We start from the raw sequence: 27,509 nt of genomic DNA, 5'->3' as shown, positions 1-27,509 counted from the left end.
GCCACACCAGGAGTGGCAGAGAGCTAATGATACGTGATACCAAGCAGTATGGGGGTTAGTTAGCTTGTGCGTGTTGCGTGTAGTGGCCCCGGCTGGATGCACAGCTGTCGGCTACATGGACACAAGGGGGGTGCCTCACACCTGCAAACCAACAGGAAGACTGTGTGGCTGCCGTGGGTTCGCTTAAATAACCCACGCCAGGAACGCAGACAGCGGTGGCGGGAGATTAGCTACGTCCTGTCACCAGAAACCCACAGAGGACGTCCCAGGGGCCTAGCAGTAACCGTGACCAGTGTGACCACCTGTCTGGTCTGAGCACAGGGCCACTTCCATTCTCGGTGCCAGTGACTCCGGTCAATGCAGCAGGCACTAGGCAGCCAAGGGAATAAAATATTCTTCTAAACTGGTGCCAGCCCGGCCCAGCTCTGGGGACTGAACACTGTCCAGAGACACTGCCCAGCACGCAGAACCACGTCCTGCATTTGAACAAGGTGGAGGAGACAGAGGGGAAGAGTTAATTGTCCACGCCCCCCGCCCCCAGTCCCTGATGTCTCTGTCCCCTGTGCCTGAGCAGGCGTCCGCTTCTACAGTGGGAATCAGGGATAAAGCAGGTATATTAATACGGCAGCACCTTTTTCATATGATGTGATTAATGGCTGAGAAGCTCCAAGGGGTCCCCGTCGGCGGGGGCTCTGTTCTTAATTTATCCCACTGTCTCGCTCTGGCTGCCGGACGCGCCTTCTAATGAGACTACCTGCCTGTCTGTTTACGGAGGGTCACGCACTCCCTGTTAATTGGGAAGGACGGCGGTGGCGGAGGCCAGCAGGGACCCAGGAGGGACACCAGGCTGGCACGGGCACCAGGCTGGAAGCACCCAGCAGGGGCTGGGCCTCCTGGGAGCTGCACAGAGAGCTCATGGAGTGCGGGGTAGCAGAGCACACCCTGCAGCCTCACGTCCTGCATTCCTACGCTACACCTGCGACAGGTGCACGGCTGTCCTTCCGCTAACGGTTCTGTAAAGCTTTCAGGACGCCCTCCGCACATCCCACATTCCCCAAGGTGACAAACATTCTGCGACTAGACACCCCAAGACAATCTGTCCCCAGTTTGGTCCTGCACACGATGAAATAATCTGTAACTGAATTAAGATTAACGGCATAATTTGGTCACTGCCTACTCCCCCGCGGGACTGGATGTGACAGCAGAGGCGGGGACAGGAATGACGGGCATCCTGGCCGGGGGCGAGCAGCTCTAGGGAGGGCCGAGCGGGGCCCGGGCTGCCACTGTGTCCAAGGTAGCCCTCTGCTTTGTCATGGTCCCAAATAAGGAGCGCCTCACACTCAGAAAACATCAACAGCAGCTGTTATTTTTATTCCACAGTGAATTTAACTACCGGGGGGGAAATGTCAAAACAAGATAGTTTTCTCACTTGTGAAGAGTTCCATCGCCTCACCCCTACTTTACGCGACCCAGCGATGACTCACTCAGCTCTCTTCGCAGTGTGCGGTGGTCCTGGCTTCCTTCATCTATCTGTACCCTGTTTTACAAAATGCCCCGTCTCTGGCATAGACGGAACCGGCTACCGGTGGCCACTCCAACACTCCTCGGGGAGAAACAAGGACCCGGGGTCAGGAGGAAAGAAGCCAGAGAGGGAGTTCTGGCAGCCACGTGCTTCCACAGAGAGGGTCCCACCCTGGGCCTGAAAAGCGTGGGAGGTGGCAACGCAAACAATGAGACTTGATTAGGAACAGGCACCAAACGGCTCTGTCGAGTAGCCAACCGCACCGACAGCTTCCAGTGGGAGCTCCCCCCGCCCACAGCTTATTTCTGCGATGGTAAGTATGCAGTGACTCAGTAATTACTGACAGGGGACCAAATGGCACAGACAAAACTGTAGGGAGAGAGAGGCGTGGGCGGACGGACTTCACGTAAACAGCGCGGCGAGGCGACAGCCACCCGCACTTGGCAAGGATACACCCGTTTCTGGGCTCGTCCGTCTGGCTGGGGGGGATGGCAGGCGCGGCTCACACAGGAAACAACCCACCCCTCCGAGCAGCGCTTTTTGAAGCCTGGTTTACTGTGGGTTTCTTACGGGAGTGCACTGAGCACTGAAAAGAGGAGAACCGTCAACGGGCAATTTCATATCCATCTAGAGGCGCGATGGCAAAGCGCCTGCCTGCCAGTCGTCCCCAGGACCCCGGCCGGGCCGCGGAGCGCACAGCCACTAGTCACGTGTGCCCGGAGCACGCCCCGTGAGCTGTGCAGGCCAGGCCAGCCCGAGCCTCCCTTACACTAAACCCGCACCCACAAACACAGCTGCCCTGGTAGGTCTTTGCCACGCCCACGAGTTAAAGGGGCGCTGGGGCTTTAACCACCTTCAGGAAATGGAGGTTCTGATCCTGAGCACCGTGCTTCTCACACTGGGGCAAACTGACTTCAACGACCACCAGGGCAGGAAAACAAAGGTCACACTGCACTTCAGACGCGAAACGCCTCGGCGTAGGCCTCGTGCGGCTGGCTGCTGCATGGAGAGAGGGAAGGGTCTAGAATCCGCCTCTTAGCGAGACCGCACCAGAGCTCTGGACTCGTTCCTCACTTGACACAGAACCCCTGTTCTCGGCCCAAGGCGACTCTCCTGCTTTTGAGATAATTAAAGTCAACTTCCTGCACTAAACTGACCGCGTTCCTCATCGAAGGAGCCGTCTCCGTTTTCTCTTTTCTGTCTAACTAGTTACCTTTCCCTCAGGAGTTACACACGATGCCCCCTTTTTACTCACACGGGACTTTACTGGTGGTCAGATATCAGAGCCTGCACCACCTTCCTCAACGGTGAGCTGAAGCCTCAGAACTGAAAACGTTCTCATCATAAAATCCTATGCTGATTATATGCTGAGAAACCGAGGGCATGTAGAACACAGTAAGTTAAAAGTTTTATAAACTTCCACGTTGCCAGAAAATACACCTACATGGATGGTCCAGTGCCTGACACGTGCGCTGTCGCTAACTCCGCCTGTGTGTGGTGCCCACACCCACAGAAGGCGGCACCAACACCACTGGGACGAGGAGCTGACATCAGAGGGGAGGGCAGGCTTCCTTTGAGACCGAAATTTAGTCACCCATCGCCCGTCTGTGATTTCACTTTGGAAGCCTGTTTTCACCGGCAAGGGCTCGAGAACACACCGGCGGTCTACTCCGGCAGTCTCCTAATTCAGGACCACTTGCAATCCCAGAAACTCCTCAAGTGGCTCCGCTCCCCTTCCCCACGTCACTGTGGGCCCCAGAGCCCGCTCTTCTGGCTGGGCGTGTTCCCTCCACCACACTCCAGGGTGGGACCTGTTCGTGTATTACTCAGAACACCCACACCTTTCATCTGTCTACCTAACACAAAAAATGACAGCGAGCTCCACGCAGCTGACAAAGCGATGACTGCGTTGTGTTACCCAGACCATCAGTTTTGTTTAGGAGTTCTGATGTGCAAAGGGCCACCTCTCACCCCCAGCAGACACAAGACCTGCGCACACTGAAGCAGGCCTGGACCGTGAGTCCACCAGATGTCCCCATCACGGCCCAGGAGCAGGGGCTCGGCCCAGGCAGGAGAGCACCACGCGCTTCGCTCCCGTCTCCCTCACAGCCCTGGAAGGCGTTCTCAACATTTCAACATTCGTTTTTTGGGCAGAGTTTGGTTACCTATCTGTTCACTTGTTAATAACGCTGTATAATATTCCTCTATTGGAAGCTCTTTTTTCCCCCTTCTTTTGCATCATTTCCAGGAAGAAAGTTTTCAGGAATTGGATTTCTGGTCAAAGGGTAGGTACATTTTTTTGGCTCTAGCTACATATTGTCATTTTGCTTGAACAAAAAGATGAATCATTTTATAACCTTTATAATGATACCACTTTCCCAGAGTTGTTGAATCACTGTTCATATTCAAAAGGTGAGAGGTGGTAGCTCATTACTGCTACACTTTACGTGTGTGGGTGACGTTCATCAAGGGCTGACTGACAGTTGTGACTCCTCTTTTGTGGAGGGTGCACCCGCCTGCCTTGGCCATTTGTTTGTTGGGGGCTTGGTGCTCTTTGCTGGTTAAGGTCCTTCCTTTGCTTGAGATACCCTGGTTTTATCCATCACGTTTATCACAAACCTTTCCCCATACTCCCATTTTTATTTTAATGTTCTCTTTCAGGTACATAAAGGATCTGAATACGCAAATACTGCTATTTTGTGTTTGCATTATTTGTGTTTACAATATATAGCCTTTTGTGTTTGCCCATTACTCCGTAATTAAAGCATCGCCATGCTTCCAACACGGTAATCTTCCTTTCTGTACTTTTTTTCTTTTCTAATTCCTGAATCCTGAGCACATAACTTACATTTCCCTTGAACCCTTAAGTACATTCAGACTTCGGTCTGGGCTCTTGGTTTTTCTTTAGAGACTCATTTGTAATCTTGAGTCATTATCATGCTGTTTTAACTACTGATGTATAATAGACTTGTCTGTGGAACACCGTTCATGTGCTTTCCAAACGGATGCCATTGGAGGATATCCGGACTGAAATCGCACGAGTGCACGAATTCATTCAGGAAGGGCCACCACCTTCACTACGAGCTTCCCGGCCGTTCCTATCTTTGTGGGCATTAAAGCTGTTCAGTCACTGCAGTGTCCTTTGAATTTTCCCATTCCGATGACGGCTTAGCTCCCAAAGTCCTAGTCATCTGATCTTGCTGATGCATCCGAGGCGTCCTCTACCTACTGCTGTTGTAGCAGAGACCCTGTGGGGAGGCGGCTGTGGGCACGTGCCGCCCTTGCAGCCCGCTGGCCTGGGACCTGCTTTGTCCACTTAAATGCAGTGGGTGTGATATTCAAGTCACATCTTGAGAAATGCTGAGGCTTCTGCCTTTGCTCCCCCGATCCCTATGACCACGTGTGAAGAAGTGTGATCACCTGCTGGAGACAGGAGCCCAGCCAGGCCCCAGCCAGACGCTGACGTACAAGGGTGAAGTCGCCTTAAGGCTTCGCCCCAGTGGAGCTCGGGCTGAACGTGGCCCTGAGAGTGAGCCCAGCTGCCAGCACGGGGTGCAGAGCCGCCTGGGGGAGCCCGCCCGACCGGAGCCACCGGGCTTATGACACCGTTGCTGTCCCCAGCCATCAGTTTGGGGCTGGTTTGTTATACAGAAACGAGTGAAAAAATTAACAATGCTTTGAAATGATGCTTATAAAAATATATTTTAAACTATCTCACCTAGCTACCTTATTTTTATAGTCTCTAATAATTTCCTTTTGATCCTTCATATTTTCTAGCTACAGAAGCATATCCATAATGTTTATTTACCTCCAAAGTGTACTCCTTCTCTCTCTGCATTGCTTGTTTAAACGTCGAGGCTTCCGGTACGCAATTAACAGACATGGTCTCAAAAGACACCCCTGTTTGGCTTCTGGATTTAGGGATGTGTTTATAAGCGTTTTCCTATTAATTACCATGCAACTATTTGGTATAGAGATTTCCTTTGTTAAGCTTTAAAGCAGTTCTCTCTCAAACCTTCATTTTTATTAGAAATAGGTACTAATTATATTAGATACGGCCTTTTTATGAAATTGATATAACTTTTAATTACTTCGTCTACTGTAACATAATTAAGTTTTTCTTTTATTAAACTAGCTAAACTCTTGCCAATAACAATGAATGGTCTTTAATGTACCACTGAATTTCATTCAAGCTTTCTGACATCGATATCAATGACCAAGACTGTCTCACAATTTTTTGTGTGTTGTCAGAAAAGAATCCTATTATATAGTAAGACTGTTTCTGAATTTAAAGAAAAATTTATTAAGGGCATCATTATCCTTTGCAACTTTGAAACCAATTACCCGGACACTCAGTCTCAGGTGATACTAGGGATTTAGGGATGATCTTGGATAACTCGTCAATGTCCTGCACACTTGCCTTTGACTTTCTCTAGGCGTCCCCCCCCTTTGGTGCAAGAAGTATCCAATGATCAGATTTATTCCTAAACAGATGCTTGACACTCCTTAATTTTTAATCTCTCTTATGTGTGACTTAGTACTAAGTTACTTTCTCATTTGCAATACTGTTCCCTTGTACTTTTCATTTTTTGAGCAGATTTACATTGGTTTATTGACAAAGAAAACTGATGATTGATTTTTTTACTTATAAATCACACTAAAATATCATTTGCCAGTTAAAAAACAATTGATTTCTCTGTTGTTTTCATTCACAGCTTTTGCACAATCTTTCTGAAATACAGTTAGGATAATCTCAGGGAATGTTTCTGAAACAGGAGCCCGTGGTTTAAGGAGTACTCTCTGGCTGCCATCCACAGATTTTCATTGGTGGCATCTTTGTCTTCCTCACTCACCAAAACGTTGGTCTTATGTTCCTTCACTCTTCCTGGCATAATTATTATTACAGTAATAGTTAATGTTTTCCAAATTTCACGTTTCCTATTTAATCCTCCTTCCACTGCCTTGTGAGGTGTGGAGACGCCCCTCCCCTCCCAGGGGCTGTGCACAGGAAGCCTGGGAGCGCTCCCCCCAACAACAATGCAGACGTTTCGTTCTCGGCACCACATTTGAGCAACCATCATTGGGGCAGGTGAACTGGGTGCTCACTCTATTCTCGAATGGGGCAGTGAGACCCGCATTCTCAAACTCATGTGTCCAGCGTCACTCTTAGCTCTCAAAGGTGAACACATCACAAGCCAAAGCGCGTGGCCCACGTGAGGCCGATGGCGGCGTCTGCTGGAGATGACTGCAGGGCTGGACTCTGGGGACCGCTACTCAGTTCCACAGGCAGGCAGGTCCAGACCGTAAAGCCCGTTGCAGATGCGCCGACTGTTTGTGTCCCAGAACAGGCACAGCGTTCTCCCGGAGCTCCCAGTTCAACAGGCACCTTGACCTGAATTTCTCAGTCCACAGGAACTTAACAAGCTCACGGGGGGCTATGGGACTGTTCTCTAGCTGCCACACGGTATTACATTAGTCCTGGGTGTGCAACGCAGGGACGTGACATTTATACACCTCACCAAGTGGTCTCCCCGGTCAGGCTGGTACCCATCCAGACCACCTCTTCTTCCTCCTCTATGGTCTTCAGTCCAGCTCAGAAATGGCCGTGAGAACCGGCACAAAAAAGGCCGGTCACCACAAGAGGGCAACCGGGTCACCGAGGTGAGGATGTCCCCCTGGACAGTACTCAGGTGACCACTCACACCCAGTGACCACCACACCGACACAGGAGATCTGATGAGCCGAGGGTCTGCCACTGCCAGTTCTCCACGGAACGTTCCGGAGCTGGCTCCTGTCTCGAGGTGGTTTGCTGCCCTACAGAACAGCACTGAAAATTACTGAGATCTTTAACCATGACACAGCTCATCCTGCAGTTTCTATAAACATCATCTGGAAGCTGCAGGAGCGGCAGGCAACCAAGCCGTGGCGACCAGACCCACAGCCCCTCTGTCCAGCTCTCTTGCCAGCGCACTGGGGGCCCTGGCCCGCGGGGACGCCACGTCGGGCTTGCTGCTCCTCTCTGGGGGTGTTGACGCCCCTCGACACCTGCCTTCAGCTCAGGAGGGCTCTCTGTCGGACAGGACTGGAGGGTTGGGATGGACAGAAGCCTCGCGGGGCTGTGGGCCAAGGTCTTCTCTTCACGGACCAGAAGACTGCAGCCCAGCGCAGTGAAGCGGCCCCCTGGCAGGGTGACCGGTGAACATCCAGTGTTGGCACGAGGGTGTGCGTCAGGGCCCTCGACTTGTCTGCAGGCCCACATCCGGCGGCAAAGCAGCGATTACGACCAGAACCCCGGGGCTCATCACTCAGTCGCTGCGGCGAGGGCCATTTTGCTTCCTCAGTGTCTCACTCGCCCCCCAGCCCCAGCTCCCTGAAAAGATCCACTGCATAGCTGAGATTTTATCATGAAGGGGAAGAAGGGAACTAAGCATAGCCACTAACAAGGGGGTATCCAGAGGTGGCTGATACATACTGTTTTAAATCTGAAAAATGACCACGAAATGCAAAAGGACCTCAGAGGTCGAAACCAACGCCGAGCCAGGGTCGCACAAGGCTGCAGGCGCCGGCGGGTTTCTTATCTGCTCGTTTGTTGTCTTGCCGTGTGCCAGTGAGTAACGAGAACATAAATAAAACAAGCAGCCTTCTCTCGAGAAACTCACCACCTAGTAAGATGAGGCAGACGTGTGACTAAAGCAGATTCAGCGTGGCCAGCACTTACGGGGGGCAGGGCACCGCACGGGACAGGACGGATGTCCCCATGTGCTCCTGGGGACTGTGAGGGAAGACAGTGTGTGTTTCCTTACACACTCCTTACACACTGTCGGAAAACTGTGTGTAAAGAATGGGCTAGAGAAACCGGCGTCACCTCCTGCCTGGGCCGCCTTGGACAGAGGGGGACACAGTGTTCCTGCCCGTAGGGGCTGGGTCACTCCGGGCCCAGAGCTCGGCGAGGCGCTGCTGAGTCTGCACAGGGAGAAGTGCTCTGTACGGCACTCTCGCTCCTTCCCCTAAGGACATTACGTCCTGCGGAAATGTCCTCCTCACAGAGCTCGCCTGTACCTGTCAACAGAGCTGAATGTCCCCAGTGTCTAAAGAGTGAGCTGGAGAGTAGCTTTCACTGCCCCGAAGCCCGCCCCAAGCTGAGGACCAGCGGCACCAGCAGTGATCAGCGCAAACCCACTGCAGGCCCCCAGCAGGGTAAGCTTGTGAGGGGGAGGGGCAGGTAACGCAGCACACCTCCACCTTCCACAGCGGCCTGAGGTCCACGAGCACCTGCCTTTCCTGGGAAAGAATCCGATTTCACTTCCTGAAGCCCTGACGTCACAGGTGATGGGGGCCAGGCTACCCGAGAGGACGAAGGGGAGTCAAACTGCAGGGACTGCTGCTCCCAGATGCACCAGAGACTCTCTCCCAGGCCCCTGCTGAAACCCCCGCCTCCTCTGTCCCTTCTACAGTCACCCCGGAGCAGAAGCTGTGGCCGTGGAAGAATTCAGTGGAAAGTGGTAAAGGCATCATCCTGGGCCACGGGTTGCCCCTCCCCTCACATGTGAGGCCTGGGGCTGCACGGGAAGCGAGTAGCCCCTTGTCTGTCTACCTCTATTTGTGAGCTGGACAAAGGAGCCACTTCAACCTTTTACCATCCCAGCGGCAGCAGTGGCCAGTGTGGTGGCGGGAAGAGCCCTCGGAGATCAGCTGGCACAGCCACCCTCCCGACCATAGTCAGGAGGCAGGTGAGGTCCAGACGTGGAGGCCGCTCGGGTCAAGCGCAGGGGGCCGGATGCTGTGTCCACACCAAGCCACCAGCCCCTGGCCCCGCTCAGCCACTGCACTAGGAGATTCGACCTCTGAAGGGCGTCCCTTCCTGTCACCTCACTTCACTGGGAAGAGAGATGTAATGTGCACCCTAAACATTCACCTCTATGTTTGAGGTGAGGAAACGGGGGTCGGAGAGGAAAAGGAACCCGCCCCGGTCACAGCTGGTCCCTGCAGGGGAGTTCAGGTTTGGATCCTCTGCCCATCGCACGAAGCGGCCGGGTGTCCCTGAGGAGTGGCCTTGTCACATCTCGGGTGAGGCCACCTGAGAGCAGACACAGTCCTGGAGCTGCCACCCCCGCCCAGAGGCCGCGAGTCTTTACCTTCAAACGCCCGAGCAGCGTCCACGAGGTGGGACCAGTCTAGCCCTGTGCCCGTGTCCGGGAGGGGCATCAGGCCAGGGTCTGCGCACTTGGACTTGTCCGATAAGGACCCGTCGGAGAACCAGAACTCATCTAAATGAAACAAAGCCAGAGTCAGTTGGGTGTAGCATGGGGTGCTGGCCAGCCCCTCTGGGGGCCCAGGGGCCTTGCTGTAAAGGTCTCTGACCCCCGCACCCCAAGAGGAGACTATGCCGCAGTTACCCAAAGGAGACAGACATCCAGAAAGTCAGGGGTTTGCACAAGGTCACGACCGGCAGACTCACTCAGAGTCAGCCAAGGGGGAGGGGAACCCAGCCTCCGCACAGACGGGGACCCCCACCCACATCTCACTAACCAGGACCAGTGCCCGATTTCCTCAGGGTGACTGCCCCGCTTTAAAGAGTGTTGCGTGCTTTTCATGTACAGAGAGTTTGAAGCAATGTCCCTTCAGCCATTTTAAAGAGCATCCTGAAGGACAGAGCTGATCAGCCCAAATCGGGACGCCTGGAACGCCAGTTTACTGCAAGAACACAGGAAGACTGACTGTTTCCATTAGGAGTGAGCGAGAAAGAAGGGACGTTCTGCGCGCTGTGACTTACTGAGATGGCTCTGTCACAGGCTGCAACACCCACCTCTCCCGTCCCACAGCCTTCCTTGTCTGTACGACGGGCCACGGGTGTCTGTCTCTTTCAGCGCTCGTCACAGCGCCTTAGTGCTACGTCATTAGCACTTGTCAAGAGCACGCACATCTGGGCACACATTTCCTACAGGCTCTCGCTGGGCTTTCTCTCAATGTGCCTCTTCTCAACCTGCCTGAGGAGGTTCACGCAGCTGCATGTGAACACATCTGACTAATTAGGACAATCAAAATAATGACCACCTGGCTGTCTGAGCCTGCAATTAAGTAGGGGACATAATTGACTAAATGCACCTGTAATTTCTGTCCCACACCCTCTCGGGTCACTGTGAAATGCTGGCATCTGGACTGAGAGAGAGCGCTTGGCATTGGCCTTGAAGGGCACCGAGAGCCCACCCTGCACACGCAGCTCCGAACCACCTCCAGCAGCTGCAGCTCAGACACACGCTCTATTGGCAACGCTGCACATTTAAGATGGGAACAGGCCCCCAACCTGGTCCCAACGTCCACTTTGAAGGGAACCTGGCCACGGGCATTTTGCTGGCACCACTCCCGCCAACCCCTCTGCGTGCTGGGTTCATCTCGGAAACAACCACCATTCCCACCTGTTCTGTGTGGGGCAGGTTCCATCCTGGCTGAGGGGCGGCTGAGGGGCTTATGGACAAAGTTCGAGGGGAGCTGGGACAGGGAGCAAGTAGCTCGGTCTCCGAAGCTCCAGGAGGCACGTGCTGAGCAGAGGCTGCGCTGAACCCCCCAGGCCCTGGCCGTTTCCCAGAAGTCTAAGGCTCAGCCCGCAGGCAGAGAGGTAGGGAGGCCCAAGACCTTTGTGTCTCTGACACACTGGCTTCCTGCTCGCAGCACCAGATAGTGGCACCCCAGGGGCTCTGATGGGGGCCAGGGCGAGAGGAAAGTAACAGAGGACAAGTGGGCAAGAGAGAATGAAGGGGAGGACCAAGCTCCACAGTGGCCCGTGCTGATTCTGAGGATGGGGTGCTAGGCTAATGTCCCTTGGACCCCCACTCCCTCATCTTGTCCTTTCTGCCACCATGTTGAAGGAGCCGCCTTCCTCACACAGCCAAGGGAGCGCTGGCAGCGGGGACCTGAGAGGCTTGGGCTAAAGGTTCAAGCTTTGGCCCTTCCCGAGCATCCTGAAGTCCCGTGAGAGGGTGCCAGGAAGCTGATGCCCAGCATGAGTGAGTGAGTGAGTGGGTGAGTGGGTAGGCAGGTGCCCCCAGCTGTCCATACCGCAGGGCAGCTCAGCCAGCTCCACGATCTCTGGGCGTTCTAACCTCCTCCAGCTTTAATGGAGGACAAGGAGGGTCTGCAGTCCGTGCTATTTGTTCTTTATTACAAACTCCTACTCCCTACCCACCCCGCCCCCCATAGTGACTGAGACTCATGTTCATTTGATTCTGTGGGACTGGCGACGGTGATAGAAGGCGCCTTTCCTCTCGCGTTTTTCTGGAGCGTGCCACCCACTCACCACCTATCTATGACGCATTTATTAAACGACTGCTGTATGCCTCGCGATCGATGGGGCTTCAGTGGGTAAGACGGACAAGGCCCACGCCCTCCCTAAGCTTATGCTGCAAGAGACAGGAAAAGAGAGGACAGGCGCCCAAACAAGGGCACACACACAGTGTGGAGTCTCTCAGAGAAAACAGACCAGGCTGGTGGGCCGAGGAGGCTGATGGGTGTTTGCGGAGGGCCTGTCCGCAGCGCTGAGTCGCTGAGACAGAAGTGATGAGGTGCTGCTTGGTGACGGGCACGGTCTGGCAGAAATGCACTGAGAACCCAGAGCTGGATCTCAACCCAGTGTCCTCCCAGAGGCAGTGACAGTCACCTGAACCAAAGCAAGAGCTACCTAGATTCCCCTGAATTATCACAGCGGAAAGCACCTACATCCACGCCCCCCCACCCCCATCCCAGCAACTGCTTGGACTATCATTTAATTAGAAAAAAATAATTGCCATCTCTCTCTCTGTTTTTTTTTAATGTGTAGCTTTTTGTAAAACAGATTTTATTATTTATTTTTAGAGAGAGGGGAAGGGAAGAAGAAAGAGAGGGAGGGAAACATCAATGTGTGGTTGCCTCTCGCACACCCCCTACTGGGGACCTGGCCTGCAACCCAGGCATGTGTCCTGACTGGGAATCGAAACACTAACCCTTTGGTTCACAGGCCTGAGCTTAATCCACTGAGCTACCTCAGCCAGGGCTCTCTGTGGTTTGTATTTATTTTTTTTGGTTTGAGACTTCCAACCGTCAAAAACCCTCTGAACTGACATTAGGTATCACTGACGAACGGTACCCCTGGCGTCAGCCCCACGGTGTTTACTGGGCGTCTGCTATCTTCCAGGTTCCAGCAGGGATGGCGCTCGCACCAGGGACAGAATGACCCTAGACACAAGTTCTGCCCTTGAGGAGCCGTCAACAAGCAGGTGAGCCCTGCTGGTGCCCGTGCTGGGGTCTGGGCGGGGTCTGTGCAGGGAGCCGCCCCTGCGCATGGCGCTCACAGCGGCAGTCATTCCCGGTTTGTTTCCTGAGCTCACAGGTGGGGAGGAAAAGGCACCACAGGTCTTGGCTATCGGAGCTGAAACCCCAGCTCTCCCAGGTGGTGGTCAGTGGCGCCCAGGAGACCACACCGCTCTTCTGGCCAGTTCAGAGAAGAAAATGACTTACGGCTCTGAGAGCTGGCTGACGTCTGGCCCCACTGCCCGGGCCCAGGACACTGATCCTGTGGCTTCCTGTCTGTTTATCCAAAACCTGAAATCGCAGTGACCACCTTCATTGAGTCTGACGTCCCTGCTGTCATAGGGGCCGCGGGCCTTCCGCAGCAAGGGCCACTCTCCTGCTGGTCAGCAGCTCCTCTCGCACCTGCACCCGCGTCTGCAGCATCTCGTGTGAGCGTTAAGTTACAAGAAAAACACTAGTTTCTTCTTATTTATTTTGAAACCCCACCCGCCTTTGACTTCCAGGGGCACCCTGTATGAGGTGCCGAGACCTAAACTACAGCATTTGGGATCACGCATAAGCTAATACTCTGGTTTTATTCTCTGAAACTTAAGAGCTCTTGTTAGTCTACCCTCACAGGAGGAGTTCCACCATTTCTGGGAGAGTTCTGATCCCCATTGCGTGAGAAATCAGGAATTCTCTGAACAGGCTGCGAACGGCATCTGCCCGTGCTTGGGACCGAATGAAGCTGGGTGCCCAGGGGTCAGGGCGGGAAAGACATGGGCTGCTTTTCGGTGTCACGGGTTATCTGGCCTGTGAATCTGTGTCCAAAGGGCTGCTCCGTGTTCCTTTTTCTGTCTGGGCCACTGGAGAAATTTTGCTCAGTAATGGAGGCAAAGGCCCCAAGGGCCAGGCAGAACCATCAGCATGACTTTCAATTGCTCATCCAGGTCGTGTTCCTCCACCTCCAGATTGAAGATTGAAGATGTAAGGACCGGCCCGTTTCCATGACTCCACAGAAAACAAGCATGGACCCTGACCTGAGGCCCAGCCCAGACATACAGGTTAAGATCTGTCTCACGAGGTTGGATTAAGATCTTGATCTCCTGAGAACAAAGCTTCTGAGACAGGTTCATTTCATCTGGGACAGTTAAAATCTAAAAATACCCGACCCAGACGCCTGGGACTGTAATTACACATGGCCGAGGCGCAGCGACGAGGTCTCCCCGTTCCGCTGAGATGGGCGGACCCGCTCCCCTCTTCTCCGCGCTCTCCTTACCCACGCTGGGAATGAGACCAGAGCGAGCCTGTACTAGAGAAAGGTTCCCCCTTTGAAGATCAGATGTTTCTCAGGAATGAGCGAGTTTTAAAGTTGAAAAGAAGAATATGCGTGCCTTTGAGTGTTTTGCCTGGTTCAGCCACGTAGCTCCTGGACCAGCCAGTGTGAGCAGATTTGACAGAACTAACCTGCACGCCAAGTTAGAAGGTACAGCCAAGTCTCGGAGGAACTGAGAGAAACCACTGGGCACCCTCGAATGTTCCTTGCTCTCATGCACAGACACCTGCTGGGTGTCTGCACCCACCACACTTGAACTTTCTGGGCCCCAGTTTCAAGCTGTCAGCTACTCTCAGAATGATGTTTTCTCCCAGAGCCGTCGCTGAATGACCAGAAACCATGGGAGGTGAAGCAGGACTCAGGTCTGTGTTAAGTCACAGGCACACACACGGGTGAGGGTGGGAGGCTGAGGGCCCCCGAGGGCAGCCAGATCCCTGAGCAGGCCCATCGATAGGAAGGACTTCCAGCTCCCTGACTGACATTTTGTCACTGCACTCATCAAACGAGACAATTCTTTGAGTTGTTAGTAAAAGTCGTGTAGGAACCGGAGGAGTTCCGTTGGCAGATCAGAAGGTTTCAGTGGAGGAGAGCGAACGGCAAGGCCACGCTGACTGCGTTTCCTGGAGAAGCGAGGGACGTGAACAGTGGAGGCGAGTGGGCAGTTTGACTCGGACAGGGAAGTATCCCTCCCGTTTCCTAGCTGCGCCTGCGTCCTGGGGACGCAATAGAGGAGGACCTGGCCCTCCTGCAGGTACCTGGGTTAGCAAACCACGCTCCGCCCGGACAGCGGAATATTGCTCAGTGCTGAAAAGAAGGGAGCCATCGAGCCCCGAAAAGGCACGGGGGAACCTGAAATGAATACTGCTAAGAGAAAGTTGCCAATCAGAAAGAGCTACATGCTGTATGACTCAAACTATAGGACGTTCCAGAAAGAGCAAAACTAGGGAGACTACAAAGATCAGTGGGTGCCAGGGGTCTGGGGAGGGAGGGAGGAAGAGATGAAACGTGAGGATTTTTAGGGCAGCGAAAATGCCCTGTGTGATACTGTAATGGTGGATACAGTCATCACCCATTTACCCAGACCCACGGAACGTAAAACGCCCAGAAGGAACCCTGCTGGGGACTGGGGACTCATCGTGCGTGACCACGATGACTCGGGTGGGTGAGTGGATTCTTAACGAATGTCCCACTCTGGCGGGGGACATTGATGATGGGCAGGCTGTGCCTGTGGGCAGATGGGGTATATGGGGACTCCGTGTTTTCTGCTCAGTTTGGCTGTGAACCTGAAACCACTGTAAAAAAAGTTTATTAAACAGAAGTGAAGCTAAGAAAAAGATATGTATCTTTCACATGAGCAAAGAAAGGGCAGAATGTGAGAACTACATAATACAAATGCCATGCATTTCGCATCACGCCTCAGCATGTGAAGTAAAAACAGTAACATGTGCGAGAAAACAGATTTTTACTGGTTTTGCAAAAGCTTTCTTTAAGAGGACCTTAAAGTCACCTATTTACTAAAAAGGAAAAGCATGTATATTAGGGCATTAGAATATGTCTGCCTGACCTGGTTATCAAGAAGAAGATGAAAGGTTTCTTTAATTTAGGCAAACGGACCATTTAAAATAGGCAGGATATTAAGTCACTTAAAGAAATAGATTAAGAATTTTATGAGAAGGTTCATTTCTAATTATGTTAAACATCAGAAACATTATTAGAACTTCTTTCATTTCCCCAGGACCTCTGCATTGTGAAGTTCAAATTCATTTTAAAGGTAATACTTACTAGGAGGAAATGTTAAAAAAAACCAAAACCTGACAATGAAAGCATTTCTGGTGAATTCCCCATTCTTTCAATACAATAGAAATTAACTATGAAAAAGGAAAATAAAGCTGATGTAATAAAAACTATTCCACAATGACATGTTAATAAGGAACTGACATTATGTAAAAATCAAAGGTTTTAGGATTTTAAGGACCACCATCCTGAAAGCATCCATTCAGCCTGTGACCAGCAAACTGGAGTAAAGCTGATAGAGAACCTAAGCGAGGAGCACAAGGTCAGAGGACCCTGGCGGGAGAGCCACGTCCACGACCCCGGTCTCCGGACGCCCACCTGCGCCCCTGCACACCACCGGGCACGGAGGGTCCAGGAGAGAAAGCCACACTTGCCTCCTCGCTTGCTGCCCACAGAAAATCTGCCCCCGCCCGAGCACCACTGTTTTTTCTTTATAAAATCAGGCTTTAGGTATTTTATTCTCTATCTAATAGCTGAGATATGACACAAAGGTCCCTATTTTACTCGGTTAAAATGTTTAATACCTGTGCTTTAATTTTCTTCAAAATTAGCAGTAGTGTTTAACTTTCAAAACATGTCTACTCTGGGGCTTTTGTCATACTTTTTTAAGTAAAGAGAGAAAACACACCAGCAAACGGTATATGTAGTTTCAAAAATACCCCCTCCACAAGCCTCCACAGGAGCCAGTCCGAGGGGTCCCCCGCACTCACTGCGCAGGCTGGCCGTGCTGGGCGCGGGGTGCGTCCTGGGGGGCAGGGTGCTGCGGTAGGGCGGGGTGCTGCTGAACAGGGTGTCGTTGGGCAGCGCTTGGTCAAGAACGGAGCTGCGGGAGCTGCCGAAGGAGGAGCCCCTCCGGTTGCTGCAAATGCTCTCGTCGGAGAGGGTGCGGCACAGCGAGCGTCGTGGCGACAGGTTCCCGTAGAACGAAAACTAGCGGTTTACACAAGGGGCACGGGGAGAAAACGGACATCACCAAGTGGAAAGCATGGAATTCGTGGGGCTGAATCAGCGGGTTCACGCAGCACGGTGACTGCGGGTCACCTAGGCCGAGACACAAGGCCTTCGGTGCGCTTACTGGACTGGAAGGTTCCCCCGTGACCTTCTGGGAAGTATCTCCAGGAAGGAGACACGCACGGCTTTATTAACTCAGAAACGTTAAAGGAACCTCTATCACCCCAGAGCACCGGCAGCTCCTGGAGAGACAGGGGCTGTCATCTCAGGCAACGCTTCCTCCAACCCACACAGAGAGAGCTGGCTGGGTTTTAACTGGAAATGACTCCATTTCAACATTATGCAATTTCTGTACCAGTCCACCGCATGTGAGGTTCATCTAATCTAAATGGTAATAAAAATCATGTTGAAGGCTGTAGCTTCCTAGGCCATACAAGTGTGTTCAAAACAATGGATCGGTAATGTACTGGGTTGGCCAAAAAGTTCATTTAGTTTGTTCCGGTAAAATAAAAGGCATAGCTTTTATTTTCACCCATAACTGTATTGCTTGGATATTTTGACTATGACAGCTATCCCCTGCGGTATAAGGTTGAATGTTCTCAATTAATGTCCCCATTCGGTCGCTATCAGCTTCAACTGGTCTCCCAGACTATGGAGCATCACCATCTAGTGAGAAATCTCCAGCAAGAAATTTTGCAAACCACTTTTTGACACAATCAATCAGTCATAGCACCTTCTGCATACACTGCACAAGTCTTTTTACCTTTCTTGAAATAATAAAGCCTAATATGCTGAAAATGTGTATTTTCTTCCATATGAAAATGGCTGCACAAAAATTCACCAATTTTGTTTTTTTTTAATGCATGCTGATATGCCAGCCGTCACAATACGATCTAAAGAAATTGTTTCAAATGCAGTTAAGGACAACTAAGGGCTACTAGAGCCATCTCAGGGGAAAAACCAAACAAACTTTTCGGCCAACCCCACATTACTGTCTCAACTATCACGCACACAAGTCTGTTACAATTGTTGGAAACTTAATTACAGTAATGGGTCATAACCAGATGTAAAGGAGCCACTGAAATGATCGTGCATTAGTAGTCACGACTCAAGAAAAATTCAGTAACATCTGAACCCCCAACTACTCCCGCACACCGACCACACTCCTTTCACGTGGACGGCAGGAAGAGCCAGAGTGTTTGCATCAAACAAATACAGAAACAGCTACTTACCCTTGTGCACATGCAGCAAGGCAGCTAAAAACATTCCTATTGTATGTGTTCCCTCCACTCTCTAGAGTCTGTCCAACTACGAATGGGCGCTGGTGTGTGCGTGGGCTACAAAGTTAAACTTACGCCATGAAAAAAGGGTGATTTGCCTTAGAAGAAATAACCCACGTGTATCAAGCGGAAGTTCATTCCTATTAAAATAGAAGCTACTTGTACTCTGTGCACAGGAGTCTGGTCCCCACTTACAGGACGTCATACACGACTTAGTACAAGTTAAAAACAAAAAACTCGTTGGGTGGGACTGAGTTCTCCGGGGACCCCCACTTCACAGGACGGGCAGGTGTCTCAGAACAAGATTACAGGCCTCGCAGATTAAAGCAGCTTTGAGGCGGTGTCTAATTAGAATGTAACTCTGAAACACAATTAGGTTAATTGCAGTATTATTTTATTACAGGGGAGGCAGAAACCCGGGACTTGGTGTTCACCCCAATCCCAGTTGATGTGGTAATGCTGGATTTTTTTTTTCTTTTTCCTTTGCACAAGACAGACGCTGGATGCGAAGGGAGAAGATGTGCGTTCCACCAAATGCTTTCTGTGGACTTCACCTTTCGCCATTTAGGCCTCAGTGACTTGCCAAGAGAGGAGGTTGGACTAAAGGACCTGTAAGTCCCTTTTAATACGCTGTGATATTTAACAGAGTGGCTGGAGAGACTGTGATGACGACAAAACTAACGCTAACTGTGGCCTTGTGAACAGAGGTTCCTCGGTCATGAGGCTGGCTTACTAGACCGACACGTGCCTCCCCTGGGACTGCTGTGCAGCTTTATCCGGCACGGTCGGGTCCGAGTTCCATCCAATGTAGGATGCTCAGCAGGCCAGGTATCGAACTCCCGCCCCTTCTGGAACGGGATTGTATCTAAGAGCCCGGGGCAGAGAGGGTGGAGCTCGTGGAGCCCAAGTCAGGTGGTGTGAATTTTCACAGCTGCTATTTCTGATCACCTGTTACGTCCATGTACCATGTGAGGTCTACCCACGTCATTTCTTGCCTTTCCTACAGCTCTGCAGCACCCTGATGACCCCCTCCTTTGTACAGAGGACGACACCGGGCGAGAGGCCCAGACACTGGTACAGGGTCACGTGGCTGATCGTTGTTGGAGCCGGGATGTGGGGCCAGGCCCCTCAGACTCCAGCCTCTTCTGTCCACGCCAGACAGCTGCCCTTCCTAAGCTCCCAGGCTCGCTGTGCTCACTGACAGACCAATACCACAGAGGGCCCCGCTGTGCCCAGAGCTGCCGGCAGGGTCTCGAGGGACCGGCAACACGTGCAGAGGTGCTCTGGGTACCCTCGAGTCTCTAACGTAGAGTTCCCCTTAGTGTTTCTAGAAACTTCCAAGCCCCACAGAAGCCACTCACCTTTCTTCTGCCCTCCTCCGCTAAGGGGCTGTCAGGAAGCATTAATTTCACAAAGTCTTCTTTTGACAGGACATGCTGAGCGTCGGAGACAGCATCCCCCACCACTGTCTGATGCTGAGTCGCTGGGGACAGAAGCTCCATCTCGCCGTACAGCCTGCGGGAGCAAAGCGGCAGGGAGGTGAGGAGGAGTGGCCGCCCATTTGGAAAGTGCCTGCGGCGTTCAGAATGGGCTTCCCGAACCAGTCGCAACGACCGCGTGCCTCTTAGCTGCTAAGCCTGTTCTCTTCTGCGGCATTCGCTCCACGTGCCCACGTCTGTTTGTGAAATGCGCCCAACTGCAAAGTTAGATTTCTGGGTAATTCAGAAACAAATCAGATCCCCCCCCAAAAGCCCCGGGTGAGAAAACATACAGCCGGTTTTTAACGTGAGGCTGTGCTTCTCTTTTCCTGATGTGGGTCGGAAAACACGGTTTCAGTAAGTCATCAGAGTATCCTGCTCCTTTGAGGGAATCCCTGTGCTTCCCAGAAACTTGAGACAGCCACACCCCACGTCCCGGGCAAGGCAGAAAGGTCCCCAAGGGAGCCTGGAATTTAAGAGTAATCGATTCAGGCGTGTGCCAAGCATGCGTTATTATCAGCAATTTCGCAAAGCTGTTTGCATAAATAAAGCAGCTGTCTCCCTCAATTATTAGCATATAAAAATGTATTCATGGACAACCAAAGGCAGTCTAGCTGACTTTCTGTTTTCAGCTCTTTTCCAGGGAGAAAACTGGGGAGTCGCTTTTCAAAGGGGCGCTCTGCAAACGCGGTCTGAGCCACCCAACACTCCTGCAGGCAGCACGGCTGAACAGGGCCGGTGAGGTGCATGTCGGCCACATGACCCGTGACACAGGCTGCAGGAACCCAGGCCCAGGGTGGCCAGCTGCAGGGGGTGCCACCGAGAGGACCCTGGTTCAGAAGCGAGGCCATCCTGACCCGAGAGAGACGTCTCCCTGGGAAATTAGCGGAATAAGAAACTCAGAGACACTCTCAGAACGAATAGTGATTATCTGGAAGTGTCCGTGGCTTTTGCTCTGGTCCTGAAGCAGGTCAGGTTTGCTGTGCGTCTCAGACCTGGAAGGAAGCACCAGCCTCTGGACAGTGGACCGTGGCTGTGAGGCGCAGCTTTTGAAAACATTTACAACGTGACTGACGACGTGGCTGATGACGTGGCTGGCCCGCGGGTGGCCTGGCAGCTCTGCACAAAGCCACGGAGGGAGCCACGTGGAGGTGAGTGGCAGCAGGCTTCCAAGCAGACGTGGAGCTGGGGGTGCTCACGAGTGGCCCCCATCACGTGCTTCGGGAGAAATCAAGTTAAAAACCCAGGTCCCCTCAGTAACTGCCCGAATAAAATCTAAACGCAGGCAACCCTGGAACACCGCAGGGGCCGGGGAGTTGACCCCCCGAGACTTTACTAACAGCCTCTGTTGACTCAAACGGTCGAGTATCACACATGTTGCATGTTATATATATTATGTGTTGTATTCTTATAATAAGCTAGAAGAAAGAAAATGTTATTGAAATCGTGAGGAAGAGAAAATACACTGAAAAAACCCACATATACCCAGACCTGTGCAGTGCACAGGTCATGTAGACCACAGAGCAGGGACGTGTCTGGAGACCCTCTATTTTTGCCTCAGTGACCTGAAGGCTTCGGGGTGGGGGTGAGAACCACGGGGGAGAAAAACGGACCCACCCACAGCGCCAAGGCACACCTCAGGGCTGCTTGAATCAAGGCGCAGCTCTTGTTAGGTGCATTTTAAAATACGAGGTTATATTACTAAAAAAAATTCAATGATTTTTAAGATAACTGGCTATTTTGGAGTGCTGGGAAACTTCTGGAGGGCGCCCTGATTTCCTGTTTTGTGTTCAATGAGACAGCAGTATCCTACCACCCACCGCGGAACAAACACACTACGCTTGGCTGACCTTTTTCTAAGCATCCATTCCAGTGGTTTGGAAAAACAGTGTTGTGACAAAATTTCAGGCCTCGCTGGCGCAGTCCTGTGTGACTGCAGGGGTTGTACAGGCGTGTCGTGTGTCTTCTTGTTTTACAAGCACTTTCCTTGGCTGGACGAGGCCTGGGGCACCAGGCTGAGTCCAACGCAGAGAAAGGGCCTGGCCTGAGGCCGGGAGGCCCGGGTTTGAATCCCAACATGACCTCCATATACGGCCGGGAAATTACTGCTCTGCCACCTAGCGATGCAGCCCCCCGCTCAGGGCATTCCTGACGCCGCCTCTCTCACCGAGAGCTGGTCATCAATGCAGGGGCTCAAACACGTGCACCACAGGGCTCAAGGGGAAAAGTCCACATGGGCCGCTGCCCTCCATTCCTGACTCTGCAGGGGAGCCCAGGGCTGACACCAATGTGCAAAATGCTTTCACAAATATTTCGTAGAACTTCAAGGGCATGGGTGAATGTCTAGGAAGCACGCAGAAGACTCTATTAGGCAGAAATACCAATGTTATCATTGGAACATCTGCATTTATGTTTTAAAAAGTGTAATTACTATTACAAAGTTACTTTCTTAAAAAACTTATTTGCCATTATTGACCTGATGGGTTTGTTTTTTACTAAAAGATTCCACGTTCAATTTTACCACTAAAATGATTCTTAATTTAAAAGGCAGTATCAATGCTGGCCATATTTTCCGATGTACCTCACTTTTAAAGGGGAAAGAAAGCGACCCTCGTTCATTGACCAAGTTTCAGACCCAGACGAGCTCCCTGAGGGCGCTGCAGCTCCAGCCCCCACGCCCAATGCACCCCGACCTCGTCCTTCAGGGCACGCTGCCCTTTAACAAATAAGCCAACCAACAGCTGACTGGGACCGGCCAGCCTTGCTCTTCAACTTGAAACGTGTGTCGTCAGCATAGTTTTCACAATGTAATGAAATACGTTATCGGTATTTTTGGTCTTTTTTCAAACGGACAGAAACACCCCTCCCTACCTGCCCGCACTAACCCTAACCACTGAAAGGGCGATCGGTCATGCTGAAGCTGGATAAGATACTTTTTCTTTACGGATGTTGCTTAAACATCGGCCTTAAGAAACGCACACAGACTCCGTGGGAGTTTGGATTGTCCTTGAACTTGTTTATTCACAGACTCCATGCCGACACCGTCAGCAGGACATTGCCACGGCTCTTCTCTCACAGGCACCGTCATGTACAAAGAACAGGGGCTTCCTTTAATTTTGTGTGCAAAAATCAAGGAAAGAGAAGACTTGTAAAGAGAAATATAAATGCCGACATTTAAAGAGTTTTACAGAGAGGTTTCTAGATTATTCTTTAGAAAAAAGATTGTTGGGGGGGATACATGTGCTTATCCAGTCCCCAAGAGGCACAGGGCTGCCTGGAGAAGACGTGGGGGTAAGCTAGCCACCTTACCCCTGGCATTCAGTCACTTCAGGCTCCTCAGGCGGTGGGCTGCCTTCCGACTTCTTCCAGCCGATGACGTATTTGCTCACTGCCCCCTGTCTGTGGTAGGCCTTGGACATGGACCCAGGGACCGGCGGGCCGCTGCTGTGCGACACGATGTAGACTTTGGATGTGTCCAGCGAGCCAGTAGCTTTGGAACAGTGAGCCGAAGGGCTTCCCGAATGGTGTGAGCCGCTGCGGAGAGAAACAGACAAAGCTGCAGTGTAATCAGAGCTCCACGGCGCCGGCCTGTCACCAAACTCACAGCCACACGCTCGCTCCTGTCCTCTGTGAGTAAAGCTGGGCCGCGGGAGGCAGAGTCGCGGTCGCTCCACGTGCACCGTGCCAGAGCGCCTCAATCCCCGCGGGCTGAGGATGCTCCAGGGCAAGCCATGTGTCTGGGGCAGGAGGATGTTAAACACACGGCAGGGGACAGGGGACAGAAAAATGGGTGAGGTACTTAGACGATGCTCCCAAAGCGAGAAAGTCACGTGGTGAATAAACGTCAGGTGCTTGACTGCGGCTGTCGCCAGCGAAATGCCAGGGCAAGCTGAGAAGATCACGGCCATTCACCAGAGTGGCAAAAGTGGGAACAGACATCTGATGAAGAATACCCCACGTTGGCCGAGACGGGAGCAATGCGTCCCCTGCTGCCGGGGGTGAGTGGGGGGTGCGTGACAGCTGGAAAGCAGTCTGGGCGAGACCTGCGAGGGCGCACACCTGCACAGCCCAAGCTGGCAGCCCTCCTACGTGTCCGCCCGGCACGACCCGCGCACGTGCGCCTGGACCAGGTGGCGGTGTGGAGAGAGGGGCATGGGTAGTGCCGCCAGGGCCACGGGCTCTGAAAACACTTCCGATCTATGGAAAAGGTATCAGAACAGCACAGTAATATCCGTGTTCCCTTTCTCTACATTCACTCACTGCGTGTTACTAGTCCCGCCGTCTGGGCCAACGAAGAGCCGTGTGTTGCCTTTGGCCGCCTCGGGCACCTGCCTTTTAAAGGCTTTGATTATCCCTGAGGTGGTCCAAGGTCACGGTTAAGTCCGGGGAGCCCAAGGTCTGGTCTGGTTAATGTGCTGCATAAGCTCCTCCCATTTCCCCCCTGAAGCCACCAAACTGAGCCTTTTCTGAGAATGTGTTGTGAACAGTGAAGGCGTGGTCACAAACTCTATGTGTGTTCCATTTGTTTTTATAAATGATGCTTTCGTAATTCAGAGTTGATTAAAAATCTTTACCCCCAATGGTAAAATATTTTAAAGCTAAACTGTAAGAAAAAATTGACTGCATTTGGTGAGGAATGTGGCAAAAACGTGTGATCAGCAGCAGTAGCATCCTTGTAAGGGTTTTCTCTGAAGCTGGTAAACGTTCTAGGTGTTGGCAACTGGCTTTCCGTGAATCCCTTCCTTCTGCAGATCTTACTTCAGAGTTTCACCACCAAGTTCCCGTCACCTGCGCTAAGGGAAGGGCAGGATGACAGGGGCACTGACAAAACACAGATCAGCACACGAGCCGTCGGCAGAAGAGCCTAGAACACGATTCCCTTTCCTCTTCTTCCCCCCTGCAGTAGATTTGCTCCACTTTGCCAAGCCTTGGTGAGGCTAGTGTGAATACTGCATTGTATCCTGAGCTCTTACTACCTGTCCTGGCCTCGCAGCAAGAAAAAAATGGGTTTTCTGAATTAAAAGAACTGAGCAGTAGGAGAAAGCAGGCCAGACACACGCTTGTCCTACTGAATGGGTGATTCCCACAGCCCCCACCCCGAAATCGTCCCAAAGGGTTTCAAGTCCCCCTTCCCCTCCTCAGAGCAGTCCTGGGTCACACCACACACCACGTCCGACCTGTTCCTTCTCAGACGGCTGTTGGGAGTGAGCGTGGGCACTGGGCTGGCGAGGGGAGGTGGTGTGGGGGGCAAGGTTAGAGGACTAAGAAGATGGGGCGCATTGCTCTGGGCTCCCGCAGGCCTCCCGCTGCCCCGGGCTGTGCAGGCAGGAGCTCACTAGTGCTCCTCTTTTAGTTCCTTCCTCTGTTCTCAGAACACTTGCTGCCTGCCGTGCGCAAGCGGCACCGCGAGCACAGATGATTCCAGGCAGGCTGGGTGCGAGGAGGGGACTAAAGCCTGGGCCGGGAATACAGGGTGCTCGGGGGTGGGGTCACCTGAGTCAGGTGCCAGCACTGACGTCCACCCTGAAAGAGGTGGTACTCTGCTCTTCCGCTGCTCGGCCACGCCAGGCACGGCCCAGACCTGGAGCAGTGGGCCTCCGCCCTGAGGGGACCACGCACCAGTCTGAACGGAGACTCCAGAGGTAACAAGGGGCTGACGACAGCCACCCTTGGGGACACACACGCCCCCCAGCCCGGCCCTGGCACCCAGAATTTGCAGAGTCTCAGTTCAGCTTCGACAAGCTGGTCCCCAGTACTGTGAGGAGCAAATACACATATTTACCTCAACACACATATTTTAAATGTAAAACGTTAATATGTTTACTACTTAAAAAGATTTACATGTTTAAAGTTCATTTAAAATTCTCTAGCCCTCTCGCACAGGTAGGGGACAGACAGAAGGAAGTATTCAAAAGACTCGATTTCATACAAAAGCCTAGAACATGAGTTGAAGTGTGGCTTCAAACTCAGCATCGACTGTGAATTCCAAGAAAAAGGCAGGTGGTGAAGGGTCTACTCACTCAGCACATGTCGCACCCACGACAGCTGCGCAGAGATTCAACGTAAAGTGGTGGAAAGGGTAAGATCGGTCAGAAATCCTATCTAGCACTTTTATATCCTTTCTAACAGTCTGAACTCTTGGGTACGTGAACGGTTAAGGTATTCAAGAAAACCTATTTTAAATCCCTATAAGTAGCCCTACCTCTGTTTATACACGAATGTGCTCTGAGAGCAGTTTCCACAGAAATGTTCCTTAATAGCAATTAATACCAAATACAGTTGTCTAACAAGGTCTCATGAAGTCAGCAGCTTTGTTTAAGTCTTTTCGACTCTGAGCAACGCATGTGAGAGTCAGAAAATCCCGAGAGGGCGTCTACGGCATGGCCAGCAGTCTAGGGTCCCTGAGGTCACGACAGAAACAGACCAGGTGACCGAGGTCCGTGTTAACGCTCATGTGTTACTGTAGTTACTTATCACTAAACATAGCTTGAATTGCATAATTAAAGAGAACTGAGAAGGAGCAGGGGTGTCTATTTGGAGAATGGTCTCGATCTCCTACGCCCCCTGCTTCCTTCCCACCCCCCCGCCTCCGCGCCCCCTTCTCCTGGAGCAACCTCACCCTGCTGTGCTCTGGGGCAGCGGCTTTCTTCAGCAGCACGGTCTGGCGGGACTAACCCTCCGGCCTTAAACGGTGGTGCCCCAACCACAGCACGCACAGCCAGGGACGTGGGAGGAGATGTTGGGGGGGGGGTTCTGCAGAGACTAGGGAAGAACCACATTTGCTGCCTGCTTTGACCGAGGAGCATGAGCACAGGAGGCCTGCAGGTGACAGAGCCATTTCCAACCAAGAGGGGGAGTGCCAAGATTTCGGGGGCTATCCTGTGCAACCTATGGATGGAGGGACCTGGTTTGGGGTGACATTATCTGGGCTTCTGGGTCAAGCAAAACCTTGACAGTTCTGGACCTTCCATTTACATGAACCAAAATAATGTCTACCTCTGTTGCGTGAACCAACGAGGGTGGAGTTTTCTTTACCTCGCAGCTTAAATGCCCTTGAATGACCCAAATGACCCTAAGACACAGTGTGGGAGGGAGAGCTGGGGAGCACAGGCCTGCACGTGACCTCTGCCGAAGCGCCGTGCAGGTGGGAGGAATGCTCCCGCCAGGCTGGGGGACCTGGGGGACGCACACTCCCAGATCGGCTCAGCTGCCTGTGCTCCAGCCCTGGGATGCGGTCTGGGAAAATCAGGGAGGAGCTCAGGGCTGCATCAGGGACGACCGCGGACAGGAGGACAAGCATGGCAGTGGCTGGTGGACAGCAGTTACAGCGTGTCCACCGCCGAGCCTGAACACGCACTTCTTTGCCTGGCCTTTGAAGGCCGGAATCACAAATTCTGAGTTCTAAACCACTGTACACACGCATGTGAAACGGTTCGACCCTACTCATAACTACGTGTTGCACACCTACAGTTAGAACGTCATTCCTTCCCGTTTGGCTGGTCTTCGCTTTTCAGACGTGCACAGACGTGCACTCTTACACAGAAGACCGCAGGGCTTCCTTCTCCTAAGGGGCCTCAGGAACGGAGAACCGACAGGCACGGGCCTTTTGCGTAGGGACGACACACAGGCCACGCGGAGGCCACCCCTACCTTCTCCCTAATGACTGCTCACTGCACCCTGAGTACTGTTCAGCTGGCCACGGCTTCTAAAAAGTAGGGACAACAGACTGAATTGGGGGAGACAGGTAAGAAGCCTGACCAGAACAAGTAGTATCTCCATTTCATTTTCTCTCAAATTTAGAGAAAGGAAAATAAAACCACAAACAAGTAGGCAGACAGTTGAGCAAACAGGTGACATGGTATCTCATCCGCACACTGTTCCTATCT

At 52.3% G+C, this 27,509-nt stretch overlaps 1 protein-coding gene across 4 annotated transcripts in view; it reads right to left on the bottom strand.

Annotated features, from left to right (window-relative positions):
• The window catches only part of SIPA1L2 (signal induced proliferation associated 1 like 2), a 189,151-nt gene that overhangs the window by 5,597 nt on the left and 156,045 nt on the right, over positions 1 to 27,509 (bottom strand). For 3 of the 4 annotated variants that reach the window (XM_053912459.2, XM_053912461.2, XM_053912460.2), the window contains exons 15-18: positions 22,933 to 23,157; positions 19,507 to 19,660; positions 16,625 to 16,844; positions 9,658 to 9,789 (exon numbers count right to left, since the gene is read on the bottom strand). In XM_053912459.2, coding sequence (XP_053768434.1) covers positions 9,658 to 9,789; positions 16,625 to 16,844; positions 19,507 to 19,660; positions 22,933 to 23,157 — 731 coding nt within the window. Of the gene's footprint in view, positions 1 to 9,657; positions 9,790 to 16,624; positions 16,845 to 19,506; positions 19,661 to 22,429; positions 22,732 to 22,932; positions 23,158 to 27,509 lie in introns of those variants that run through there. The other variant, XM_053912462.2, reaches the window with a different exon arrangement.

The sequence above is a fragment of the Desmodus rotundus genome, chromosome 10 (assembly GCF_022682495.2).
Source record: "Desmodus rotundus isolate HL8 chromosome 10, HLdesRot8A.1, whole genome shotgun sequence".
Lineage (NCBI taxonomy): Eukaryota > Metazoa > Chordata > Mammalia > Chiroptera > Phyllostomidae > Desmodus > Desmodus rotundus.
The sequence above is the reverse complement of the archived record's forward strand: the minus strand, read 5'-3'. Positions and strand labels throughout refer to the sequence as shown.